The 13806-nt window shown below is 39.4% G+C and overlaps 1 protein-coding gene across 2 annotated transcripts in view; it reads right to left on the reverse strand.

The window, feature by feature from the left end:
- UBE4A (ubiquitination factor E4A) overlaps positions 1-13806 on the reverse strand; it is a 34654-nt gene that overhangs the window by 14939 nt on the left and 5909 nt on the right. Inside the window, exons 2-10 of one of the 2 annotated variants that reach the window (XM_027835659.1) lie at positions 12222-12382; positions 9644-9817; positions 8918-9030; positions 6566-6718; positions 5434-5593; positions 2983-3185; positions 2549-2740; positions 1585-1918; positions 1178-1304 (exon numbers count right to left, since the gene is read on the reverse strand). In XM_027835659.1, the coding sequence (XP_027691460.1) occupies positions 1178-1304; positions 1585-1918; positions 2549-2740; positions 2983-3185; positions 5434-5593; positions 6566-6718; positions 8918-9030; positions 9644-9817; positions 12222-12342 (1577 nt within the window). In that variant the 5' untranslated portion in view covers positions 12343-12382. Of the gene's footprint in view, positions 1-1177; positions 1305-1584; positions 1919-2548; positions 2741-2982; positions 3186-5433; positions 5594-6565; positions 6719-8917; positions 9031-9643; positions 9854-12221; positions 12383-13806 lie in introns of both variants that reach the window. The other variant, XM_027835658.1, reaches the window with a different exon arrangement.

The following is a 13806-nucleotide window of genomic DNA, read 5'->3' on the forward strand; positions in this document are numbered from 1 at the left end:
TTAAGTGAAGGTATGACCATGTCATTCTCCTGCTCAGGCACCACTATCTCCCTATTGCCTCCAGGATAAAATAGAACCTCCTTTGTTTGGCTTTTAAAGCCCTTCACNGTAAGTGAAGGTATGACCATGTCATTCTCCTGCTCAGGCACCACTCTCTCCCTATTGCCTCCAGGATAAAATAGAACCTCCTTTGTTTGGCTTTTAAAGCCCTTCACACCTAGCCCCAATCTACATTACCAGTTCCCCTTGTACATTGCTCTCTTTTCCTGAACTCTGCAGTCTAGCCAAATTGGCCGCCTCTCTGTTCCTCACACATGCCATTCCATCTCAGTTCTTTATGTCTCTGGTCTGGCCATTTTCCATGCCTAAAATACACTATTGCCTTCTTACCTTTAACTCACAGAATCCTTTGATTTCTTTAAGACTCAGCTCAAAGATCACCTTATAGATGAAGCCTTTCCTGATTCCCCAATTGCTAGTGGAGGAAGGAGGAAGGGAAGGGAATAAGCATTTCTACAGGACCTATTATGTTCCAGGCACTGTACTAAGCCCTTTACAAATACTATCTCATTAGATCCTCACAACAGCCCTTCAAGGGAGGTGCAATTATTATCTCCATTTTACAGCTGAGAAACTGAGGCAAACAGAGGTTAAGTAACTTGCCCAAGGTCACACAGCTAGTTAGTATCTGAGGCTGGATTTGAATTCAGGGGGATCCATAACTATGTCATTTATCTTTTATTTATTCTGTATATATTTATTCTGAACACACTTATATGTGTTGTCTCTGATGGAATGTAAGCTCCTTGAGAGCACGTTTTGTCTTGTTTCCCAAAAGCCTTGCACAGTGCCTGGAACATAGTAGACATTTAATAAATGCTTGATTAATTACTGCAATTCAGTCTTCCCAAAAGAGTGTGGTAAAAAGGACCAATGGTAAGACTTAAAATTGTTGATCCACAAGGTGCTGGTGAACATTTTGTAGATTGAGACTGGCATAACTACAATTTTAAAGGTTTTTTTCAAATAAGGAACAATACATTCAGTGTTCTTTTTTTTTCCCCTGTTAGGACCTCCTGTGAATCTGAAATCTTGAATAAGACTATATTCTGAGATTCACCTAGGTCAATCTTGGCTAGAGACAGTGATTGTATCATAGAATAGAAGAGATGTAAACCTGTGAAATCCCACGTGTAAGGTGTACTGTGTCAGAACCAGGTTCTCTGTTACCAGGTTATAGTTTTGGGCAAACTGCATCTCCTGGTCACTCTCTTTAGGGATCAAACAGGTCTCTTTATCCAAACCTTTAGAAAAAAAAAAAAAGGACAAAATTAGCAACCTGTAACCCCTCTCTTAGCTGCTAACTCCAGAAAAAAAGGACTCAAGGTAGAATCAACAGTCCAACTGAAAATTACCAGATGTAGTATAGTTGTTCATTCATTTTTATGTCACCTTTCTTACATCTCTCTCCTCTGTCTCACCTCTTTTCCCTCAGAAAGACTAAAGAAGGTGAAAATATAAGAAAAGAGACTACACTGGACAACACGTAGATGATATAGATTTGTCAGGTTGTTTCTGTTTTACCTTTCATATGCACATTCTTTATCCTTCTCTCTTCATCATTCAACTCTTTGAGGGCACAGTAGGTAGGGTTAAAGGTTAGCAGCCTAGGGGATTTAGGTTTGCAAAATGGCTGGCATAGCTTCAGGAGGGCAGCACCCAGATTCAGGAAGAAGGCATCTGAGGCATACATCTGGAAGAAGATTTCTGGCATCTGATTGGCCCAGATCTTGGTGCGGCCTGTGTTGGCATATAGGCAATTTCCAAGCCAGGACAAGATCCAATGCTTGGTGTCTGGAGAGAGCTGGAGCAAGTTCTTCAGCATCTGGTAAATCTTTTCGTGGAACTGAGCCATGAACTGTTTTAAAAATCAAAACAAAACAAAACAACAACACCAAAAAGTTCTAGTTTTACACTCCTAACATTCATTTCCAAAAACATGCTAATCTTGCCCTTCACTCTCCACTTGAGATTTCTTTTGCAACTTCTGGGCCTTTCATAATAGAGATTTCTTGATAAGATGCTAAATACAGAAGGCTTTACAGCCATCATATTGATTGGTTGGTGATGGGGGAGGCTTAAAACTCCCCTACTTACTGTATTTGTTAAAGCAAATTTTTGGCTTATCTTGTGATACCCAGCTGAAGGGATTTAAGGGCTTCACTTATAAATGAGTAATAAAGAACATTAGGGTTTGGGAGGAAGTCAAAGTAGATGGCATAGCAGCATGGGGCAGAGGACTGACGACTGAACCTGAAGTAGCCTATTCTCAAGCACAATCCCAGTTTTATTTTTTGCTTTCCCTGAACTTCAATAGGAGCGCTATTTCTTTCAGCAGTTACTATAGAACACCAACTACTTCTGTAATGATCAATGAAAATTATTTGCTCCCTAAAAGGAGCTCAAACCACCTTATTTACAACTATTTTCAGAAGACCCTTTGTTTTCCTTAAGGCTTGGGGCCTGGTATCCAAGTGAGAAGTTCCACCTGATGGATGTTGGCCTCCTGCACTTTGATCTCCTGGGGACTGGATCGGGATGGATTCAAGAAGTAGCTGTGATTCTCCACTACCCCTGGAGTCTTTAACAAGCAGGAGATACTCAGAATTACTCCCAGTAAAGTCTTCTGGTACATCTGTCCATTGCTGGGGTCCTTGGGTTGAATGTACTGTACAAAAACCTGTAGGGAAATGGAAATGAGCTCTCCTGATCTCTTTGTACAGGAACAACTGGATTGTTGTGTCAAGACCTAAGAATCTAACGAGGATGAGGAAACCAATTCTTGTGTTTTTGTTTGTTTCTCTCAAGTCTAAAGATAATAATTACATTCAGGTAAGTCATTTTAAAATCATCTAAGAACAAGAGAATACTGGATCTTTAGCACAAAAGGCCTTAGTAGGACCTTTTCAAATTTGTACTTACTTTCGCAATATCCTTCTGCCTTGTGAAATACAGAAGCATATCTAGATATGTGTATAGCAAGATTTGACAGAGATCCAAGTCTTTTATTCTGCTCAACAAAATGTCAAATACTGGAACCATAACTTCTTGAAATGTCCGAACTTCCTGATCCACTGTCAAGGCTTCAATGACCTCTTCAAGGAACTCAGTTACATCTTCAAAATCTAATAATGGAATAAGAAAATAGGAAGAAAAAGTGGGCCAGAGAAATGTAAGATGGATAAATAACTCTGGTGCTTTACCCTTTTTCATATTTGTACTTATACTCCAGCACAAGTCAATTGGATATGGCTTCCTTGGAAAGAGAAGTAGCATGGTATAATGGAAAGATTGTGGGATTTGGAGTTGGGAGATCAGGACATGAATCCTGCCTCAGACATTTACTCATGTGTGATCATGGGCAAATCACATAATGGCAAATGAAAATGCATTGATTAAAAGCTTATTAAATGCAAAGCACTGCACTAAGGACCAGGGATCTAACATGCACGGTAAGCAGCAGGCAGCATGGTACAGTGGGAAAATCCAGAGCTTGCCTGCTCTGGAGTCAGAGGACATGGTTTTAAATCCCACCTCTGTTAAGTCCTCCTGATAAAGCAGACCATTCTCATGGATTTATTCATTGTTTCTATGAGAGTGACTCATGGATCCATCTCTCCCTTGAGCATCAATTCTGCATTCCCAATTGCCTAGAGCACACTTCATATTGGACTTGGTCCTACAGACATCTCAAACTCAACACATCCAAAACTGAACTCATTATCTCCCCACCAAAACTCTTCCAAATTTCCCTATTTCTTACAAAGGTACCATTATCTTCCAGGTTTATAACCTTGGCATCATCCTGAACTCCTCACTCTCCTTCACCCCACCTATATCCAATTGTCAGATTTTGCCATTTCTACAGTATTTCTCTCCACTCATTCACAGATATCACCTAAACAAACAGTTCAGGCCTTTAACACATCTTAGATAGATTATTACAAAAGTCTCCTAAATAGCTTCCCTGGTTCAAGTATCTCTTTACTCCAGTCCATCCTATACACTGACCATATGACAACCCAATGCTGATGGCTTCCTAGTGCTTTTAGGATAAAATAGGAACTGCTCTTGAGCTTTTAAAGACCTTCAACACCTTTCCATGACTTATTCGTCCAGCTTTACTGGACACTGCTCCCCATCCTTCACTCTATGATGTGGCAAAAGCAGTCTTCTCTTTGTTCTTCGCACATAGCACACCCCATCTCCCATCTCTGGGCCTTTATATCAGCCACCCCCTCTTCCTTTAAGATACAGTTCAAAGGACACCTAAATAAAGCCTTTCTTGATTCCCCACACCAACTACTAGAGTCATGCCTTCCTTTCCAATGCCTTCCATGTATTTAATGATTTTGTATTTATTCTCTTTATATGTATTCTGTATATACTTTGCTTTCACCATTAGAATATAAATGTTTTACAAGTAAGGATTGTTTCAGCTTTTGTATTTATACCTTCAGATTCTAACAAGTGCCTGGCACATAGTAGGCACTTAATACAGTTGAGTGATTGGTTTTTGGGACCACTCTCTAGTTGTCAGAAATTTCTTCCTCACATTGATCAAAAATCCTGTTTCCCTATAAATGACATTCACTAGTCTTTGACCTTTGAAGCAGCATGATGTGGTATAAACCCAGAGGACCTGGGTTCAAATCCCTCTTCTGACACTCTTTGTGTGACTGTGGGTAAGTCACTTAACCTCCCTAGGCCTCAGTTTCCTCATCTGTAAAATGATAGGGTTGGATGATCTGAGGTCCCTTCCACCTCTAAATCTATGAATTTATTATCTGTAAATGTAGGATAATTATACTTGCACTACTTAACTCATAGGGTTGAAAGAACTTTGTAATTCTTAAATAAATGTGTATTATCAATTGAAACACCAGGCATATAAGGAGTATTTAAACCCAAAGGCTTGGTTTCTTGTTTCACTTTGTTTTTTTTTTTTTTAAACAAGTATCATTGTGCTAGGTCCACCCGACCACTGAGCTTACTGTTCCCCTAAGAGGCAAGACTTTATTATTATACATGGCCAATTTCAAACCTCTCATTTTGGTATTCTACCTAAGCCTTACTTTCCCAAAATGTCCCATGCTCTTTCTCTTTTTTCCTTCTTTCCCCTTCCTTCCCAATCAGTGTGGCTGCCTCATCTAGGTGTTAAGATTAAGTCAATCTGACTGATTCAGGTTATAAACTGACAGCTACAGAGGGTAACTAAATATGTCTCCAGTGGGAGACCATTTGTCCATCTTTTTAAACTTTGAGTTTTTGTTTCACTTTAACCAGAGTCCAAAATGAAGCTGGACCATGAAGGGATTAATATTATCTAGGTCTCTAAAGGTTGTAGTTGCTAGATCTCACTTCTATACTTACGGGCCCCTCGAATTGCTTCCAACAAGAGGTCTACCAGCTGATCGTAGACATTCTGGTCAACATAAATCTCTGGGGTGAGGAGGACGGTCCGGGTATTAGACACAGTTAGGTTCCTACACCTCACAGCAAAGGGCAGCAGGTTTTCTGGTACTTTGGTAATCTGAAGGGAAAGAAGAGAGTGAGACACTTTGACCTAGAATGAATCTGTATGCAATCAATGGGAAAAAAGAAAATAAGAAACAGTTACAGTCTTTGTGAAACATAGAGTTTATAGGAAAAGCAAAACATATAAAAAAATTAGCTGTAAGTAAACTATGAAAGTGTAATAGAAGGTACAGAGTAGCTTGGGAGTTCAGAGCAGGGAAATGAGGAAAAGGATTCATGGAGGAAATGGCATTTACATAAAGCTTTACAGGATAGGAAGAATTTGGACAGGTGAATCTGGCAGTGGGAAGGGAATTTGAGAAGAGAAGGGCATTTTAAGTGGAAAGAACAGTGAACAAAAGTAGAGAAGCAGAAAACCATATGCTGTGTTCAGAAAACACTTAACAGTCAAGGACCTTAAATTCCAGGCCAAAAATGTGGACTTTATCCCTTAATGGAGAAATACTGAAGTTTTTAATGTAAAGGGTGGTGATATGAACTGTGCTTTATAATGATGACTCTAACAACAGCATGTCAGATGTACAGAAGGTGGAAATGGAAGCTCAGGGCAGGGTTATCAGTTAAAAGTCTATTACAACAATCCAAGTCAGGGATAATGAGGGCCTGGAGTAGGGTGGTGGCAGTAGGAATGTATGCAGGAGGTATTTAAGAGGTTGAAAGGACAAGACAATAATTTCCTGGATGTGGAAAATGAAAAGGAGGAGAAATCAGAGATGACAGAGGTTTTAAGTCTGGTTGACTGGGAGAATGGTAGTGCTATTCTCAGAAAAGAAACAAGTAGATACTGGATTTCTCCTATAATTACTGTAAATGAATATTTAGTAAATTCACAATGCAGAAGACATAAGTGGCTTTATATATAGAAGACCTCTGAAAACTAACATTCTAAAAGGGAAACAGTATAGAAATGCTGCCATTCAGAGAAGAGATATAATACATTGTAAGAAATATGGGCTCATTCCCCTACCTCCTCTTTTGCTCTTAGGAAACAGGAATACAGGTAGCAAAGAATGTGCTTCTCCCCTGCATCTCGATCTGCAGAGAGGTTTAATGTTGTGGAGCAGGTCATGTTAATCAAGTGGTTGCTTGGATCCTGAAGCAGCAATCGGGTAAAGAGGGCCTAATGACAACAAAAAAAAGTACATAAAGTTGCAAACAATTACAGTGCTAATGCTAGAGCATAAACTTTTGCAAACCCATTGCTAGCCAATGCTAAAAAAGGAAGCATTCCCTGCCTAACCCTTCTACTTGTTCAAGACATCTCATTCTATCTCATTTCCTCCAACAGATTGTCCCCTCTATCATCCCCATTCCTTTTCACTTATTTTCAATCTCTCCCTTTCTACTGGCTCATTTTCTACTGCCTACAAACATGTCCATGTCTCCCTCATCCTGAAAAAAAACTCTCACTTGACCATCTATCCCTGCTCACTATTGTCTTATAGCTCTTCTACCCTTTATAGTCAAACTCCTTGAAAAGGCCATCTATAGTAGATGCCTCCACTTTCTGGTCTCTCACTCTTCTTTTTTGTTGTTGTTTGACATGTCTGACTCTCTTTGACCCCATTTGAGTTTTTGTTTTTGTTTTGTTTTGGGCAGAGATCCTAGAGTGGTTTGCCATTTCCTTCTTCAGCTCATTTTAAAGATAAGGAAACTGAGGCAAACCAGGTTAAGAGACTTGCCCAGGATCACAAAGCTAGTAAGGGTCTGAGGCCAGATTTGGATTCAGGTCCTTCTGACTCCAGGCTCAGGACTCTACACACTGCATGACCTAGCTGCCTTACAATCTGGCTTCCAACCTTATTATTTCATCAAAATTGCTCTCTCCAAAGTTACTAATGATCTCTTAGTTGTCAAATCCAATGGCCTTTTCTCCATTCTCATTTCTTCATTCTCATTCTCCTTGACCTCTCCTTTTTTCTCTCTCTCTATATTACTTCACTTGGTAATCTGATAAGTTCTCATGGATTTAATTACCATCTCTGCCAATGATTCTCAGATCTACCTTTTCTGCCTCAATCTCTCTGCTGACTTGCAATCTTTCATCTTCAACCACCTTTCAGACATCTTGAACTAAAATGTCCAGTAGATGTCTTAAACTCATTATGTCCAAAACAGAACTCATCTTTCTCACAAAACCTTCCCCACCTCCTATCTTCTCCAAGATTGTTTAGGGCAATATCATTCTCCCTGTCTCTCAGGCTCACAACCTAAGTTATCCTGGATTTCTCATGATCTCTCACCCCTACCCATATCTGATTTATTGCCAAGGCCTGAAGCAACATCTTTTGAACACACCTAGTTCTCTCCTCTGACACTCCCACCCTCACTGGTGCAAGTCTTTATCACTTCATGTCTGGACTACTGCAATAGCCTCCAATCCACCTACCATTCAGCCACTAAAGTGATCTCTCTAAAGGGCAGGTCCAATCAAGTCACTCCCTCACTCCCTCTACTTAATAAACTCCAGTGGCTTCCTACTGCCTCCAGGAGCAAATACAAAATGCTCTGTTTTGGCATTCAAAGTCCTTCATAACCTAAGTCCAAGTATACAAAATTACCTTTCCAGCCTTCTTACACCTTATTCCCTAACACATACTCTTTGATCCGATGACACTGGTCTCCTTTCTGTTCCACCTCTTGGCTCCAGTCATTCTCTCTGGTTGTCCCCCATGCCTGGAATGCTCTCCTTCTGCCACTCTGACTGTTGACCTCCCTGGCTTCCTTTAAGTCCTAACTAAAATTCTATCTTCTACAGGAAACCTTACCCAACCCCTCTTAGTTCTAGGGCTTCCCTTCTGCTAATTATTTCTTAATTATCATGTATATAGCTTGCTTTATCTATATTTGTTTGTATGTTGTCTCCCCCAATAGATTGTAAATTCCTTAAAGGCAGGAACTATCTTTTGTCTCTTTTTGTATACCTGGAGTGTAGCACAGTGCCTGATACATAGTAGGTGCTTAATAAATGTTTATTGATTGATTAGCAGTGGAACCACATTTAAAACAAACCAAACACTGCCTTTTCAATTCAAAGAATTATTCCTGCCATGGGGTATCAAGATATTTGATGTCCCATGGGAGGCTGTCTAACTTGATCAACTATACTTGTTTTTTCTTACATCAAACTTTTGGAGAAACAGTAATTATGCTTGCTCTTAGCAGCCAGTATGTGGGGTTTTCCTGTGTTATTTCTGAAGTCACTACTGACTCATGGAGTTTTAAAAGCCTAATGACAAGCTGTAGGGGCTTAGCATCCAGCTTCCTTCACAATTACATATGACTTGTTCTTGTCCAGAGAACAAGATAAAAACAATACCTGCTCAATGTTGTTCATATCAAGCCAGTCTTGTTCGTCCAAGTCTCCTGCCAGTTCCTCCAAATACACACAGCGGCTGGGGATCCCATTACCACCTTTCATGCTTGGGTCACCTGCAAATTGTTTTTTATCTATTAAGGATATGTCTCTATCTTACTCTGAATGCTAATCATGGCAGCATTTCTACTAATTTCTGAGTTCTCAGATGACATAACAGTGGTCCCAATAAACAGAAAGAAGTATGGGAACTGAAGATAAAAATCTTCTTACTGGTTACAAAAAACTATGTCTTGTCATAAATCCAACAATAACATGATATTTAGAAAGGCTTTTGTGATAGGACGACAGTAATTTTTCTGGAGTTCCACCACAGATAGAACGTGGTGGAGGAAAGAATGCTATATTTTCATTCATAAACAGTAATGCATGCATATGCCACCTTTGGAAAGAAAGTGGGAATATCTATTATGTCCACTTTTTAGATGAGTAAGAAGTGATATAACTGGGACTTAGTCTTACTGCCTGTTCACAATTTCTTTGGATAAAGGAGAGGGAAGTTAAAGACAAGGAAGGATGCTGAACAAGTCTGTGCTGGTAAGATGCTCCCCTGAGATGTAACTCCTTATTCCAGAAAGCATCATAGTTTTTTAAGATTATAAGGAACATCCAACAATGATCTCAGTTAGAATAAGGCAGCTATGAAAATGGACAGAGTTGATGACTCACTGTTGTCCAGGGTGATGAGGAAAATCCTTTGGATCATGTGATTGATGTTGAGCTGCTCACATATCTCCTGCTGGGAACGGAATGATCGGCTAATCTCAGAGACAGAATAGTCACAGTCATCCAGACTTTCCGACACACTGTTATCTGAGTCGTCAGGGCTAGCGGAGGGTTCATCTGCCAGAAAATTTGATCTTGTAAACATATATTTCTCTGGGGAAGAAAACAGCCCAATACCAGGAAGGTAGAAAAGAAGACAGAGAAATGGACAATGTGGGATTTTAAATTTATCAATTAACTACTTAAGGCAAAGCAAGTAAACTGCAGAATACCAAAGCCCAACTTTAACTGTGACCACTGTCAAGTTTTACAAAGAGAAAAGGTTGGGTTCCCCTTTCCCCCCAATATAAATAGTTGTACCTACGAAAATAGCAACATAAGCTTCCCTATAGAATCCTGGAAATAAGTCAGTGTTAACTTACCAAAGTATAACTCCCTTAATTTTCTAAAAAGCATCTTAAAAAAGCTACCTCATGCAGGTATGGTACCACACAGGAAGACTGAAAAAGTAGTGTCATTCCTTAAAAGCCACAAACTATTTTGGGCCTGTCAGTTCTTTCTTACAAAGTGATGGAATCACATTCTGAAAATCCAGTGAGACCATTCAGAAGCAGGCTCTGTTTTTTCTGTAGTAGGGTTTATAAAGAATGAGTTTCAGAGCAGGAAGCTAAAGCTTTTGGCACAGTATTAACTGCTGATGGAAAACAAGTTGGACCTGATGGCATGATAAGCCCAGGGGAACTGAAATAGTCCTGATGCCAGCCTAGTCCCAACAGAGCACATGCCAGAACTGTTGCCACTGTTTGCTGTCTGCCCCGCTCCCAATTTCAGATCATCTAACTTTTGCTTACAGCCAGAAAGGGAATACTGTTCAGCACTATTGCTTCCATATGTACATAAACCATACAGGTTTTCCTATTTACTACAGTGAGTTTGATACCGGCCAGCCCACTTGGAATATATTTTCTATTACTTCATTTTCTACTGTTTTTCATTTCTCAATTTCTCTCCTCTTTAATCCCCCTAATCTCTTATGAAGTAGGGAAGGAGGTGCTAGGACATCAGAAGCATAACAGACTATGGAAGGAGCTTAAAAATCTCCCTCAAACTTTTCAATATCATCAATACAAAAATCTTTCCTAATTCTTTTTTCTTTTAAATTTTATCTTTTATTCTGAATTTAATAAACACCAAAAAAAGAGAACATTTCAAAATACAGAGTAGAACAAAAAAGATTACATGTGAAAACACAAATCTCTATTCTTAATTACTTTTTACCCCACTTCATTCTCTTTTTCATGTTGTATATTACTACTCTTTTCTCTTCTTAACCTTTACTTTCCTTCAACAAGAGAGCCTATAATTCAGATAAGCATCTCTCCAATCATTCCTGAAATGAAAAAATAAGGTGGAAGTGTCAGTAAGTCTCCTTCACTAATGATGAAGAATGGAAACCCTGTGATATATTCTTTTTTTTCTTTGACAGAAGCACACTATGGTATTGAGGGTATTATGGGAACATTCAAGGTGATTAAGGAACATCATCCATTCTTTCTATTCTACATGTAAAAATGGCAGATGGCTAATCATCCTGTCTGGTCCCGGGTCAGAGAGGCCATTTTCTGATTAGTGGAAGTGACTATATTCTGTCAGAACCATAATCATAAGACTCCAGAGCTGGGATTGCAGCGGCCATCTAATTCAATCTCCTCACTTTACAGATGAGGAAATTGAGGTCTGTACAGATTAAGTGACTTGCCCAGGGTCACACAGGTAGTGAGGGTTATAGACAGGTTTTGAATCCAGGCGCTTTGACTCCAGAGTCTTCTTTCCACTATATCAAGCTGTCTGATTTGTTTGTTTGGTTTTTTGGTGAGGCAATTGGGGTTAAGTGACTTGCCCAGGGTCACACAGGTAGTGAGTGTTATGTGTCTGAGGACAGATTTGAACTCAGGACTTCCTGACTCCAGGGCTAATGCTCTATCTACTTTGACACCTAGCTGTCCTCCTGATTTTTTACATTAGAGTTTGGGATCAGTTTGCTTTCTTAAAGGGTTTGTTCAAATAGCATTTTAATATAATAGATCCCAACATGTAGAATAAGAAGAGTTCCCTCTGAGAGGACCTTTGTGGCAGTGAACCTACGACCAACATTTTTTGATTATTTACTAGTTTCAGGTCAAAAATCTCTTCTAGCTCTTCCCTTTACACAATACACATGGCTTGTTTCCTACACTGAAATACCCTCCGCTGATCATGTTAAAAAGAAGACAATTTAGGACATTTTTACGAGGTGCTTTTTGACAGTACTAGAAAAGGTGACAGTTTGACAGCTCTAGGTTCACAACCAGCATCTGTCCCCTTGGAGCCACCTGTTAACCCTGGCTCTTTTCCTTTGTGAAAAAACTGTTATCTGTTACAAACTCTAATTCCATTTCTAGTTTTGGCCCGCAGGCATACTGGATTTGGAAAGTCCCCATTCTGGGTCATCTTGTCTGCTGCTGTTGGTGCATACACTTACCAGATTGCTGCTTCAGCTGTTCCTTCTGGATCGCTGCAAAGTGCTTGGCATCGGCCAGGGAACTGAAGAGAGCAGCAAAAGGGTTACTGGAGATGTTGTTGTTATTGTCCTGGTCTGTCATTTCACTTTAAAGCAGACTCCATCCAGACCTGGGGGAGGGGCTACAGAAAGGGCAGGTGTCAGGAGCAGAAGGCTAGCCACACAGCAGCCGCTATATTCCTACAGATTTTTTCCCTCCTCTCTTGGTAACATATTTTGAAGGGATTCTAGAGGCAAGACTGATCAGTGTTTCAAGGTTTAAGGTATTTGGAGGCAAAATAGCTACAAATTTACCTCCTGGAGGAAGTGATTGGGCTTCATGGTAGCTAAGATGAAAGAGACTAAAATGAGATCAGGGAGATGCATTTTCCCTTCCTTTTTTTGAAAACAGAAAGGCTAGATTAAAAGGGAAAGTCTGATTAAAGGCAAACAAAAAATAAAGATGGCTTGCTAAGAACAATAGCAACAATATAGCCATTTTCTTTGAAAGAAACTATTGACTCTCCATCACTGGCCTGAGTAAGCAGCTTCTTGCTCATTTACATGAATAATGACAACAAATCATTTGCTTAAAATTATAGGAAGGGCAACTGGTGCTAGAACTAGGACTGGAGCTGGGAATAAACAACCATAATCTTAGAATGACAATTCTCGTGCAGACAGGCTGTTGTAGGTGCCCAATAAAAATTAAAGAACTACTATTTGTCAATCATGCTCCTAGGCTTAACTGTTTAGTGGTTTTCTAGACCCATTAAAATATGTCCTGATGATTCTTTATTACATTTAAGAAACACATAACTAAATAAATATATAAATATATAAATATATAAATGTCAATTTTGGGAGGGCCATCACATAACCTGAAACTGATTGGTAACTTGGGAAGTGAGTTTGCATTTGACAAGATTTTGCTAATCAAAATTTCCCATCCTGGACATCACAGCCTTAATGGTCAAATGGACCTGGTGTCACAACTAGATTGACAGTGTTCATTGAATATTTCCCCTCCTTTCTAAAATTTCAGCAGAACCTGAACCAAGGCCAGAGAACAGTCATATGACCCCGAAGGAGAGAGAGGTGAAAGAAATGATAGATGTGGCCTGTTTAAAAAAAGCTGATGAACTTATCCAAGGAAAAAAGTCTCAGTGGGGGTTAAGGAAGGTCAGGGGAGCATATGCAATAACAGTTTGTTTTTACAAAACACTCTTCAGTTTATAAAGCACTTTCCTAAAATCACTATGTGAGTTGGTGTAAATATTTTATTTCCATTTTACAGGTATGAAAACTAAGGCTCAGGATTTGCCCAGGGTCATAAAGCTCATAAGGAAACTCAAGTTTCCTAACTCCAAGTCTACTGTTTAATAGTTCTACTTTTCATTTTGTTGAGATAGGACAGATTACTCACAGAACCATATATATAAGACCAGTGACATTTGAAGCCTTATCTTTATCTCTAGGAGTCTAATAATAAATAGTTTTACATTCAGTGGCAGTTCTACTGGTTGCTTTGCTGAGCTATCCCTATGTTTTCTGCAATTATGCAAAT

The sequence above is a fragment of the Vombatus ursinus genome, unplaced genomic scaffold, assembly GCF_900497805.2.
Source record: "Vombatus ursinus unplaced genomic scaffold, bare-nosed wombat genome assembly UNPS02014816.1, whole genome shotgun sequence".
Taxonomy (NCBI): domain Eukaryota; kingdom Metazoa; phylum Chordata; class Mammalia; order Diprotodontia; family Vombatidae; genus Vombatus; species Vombatus ursinus.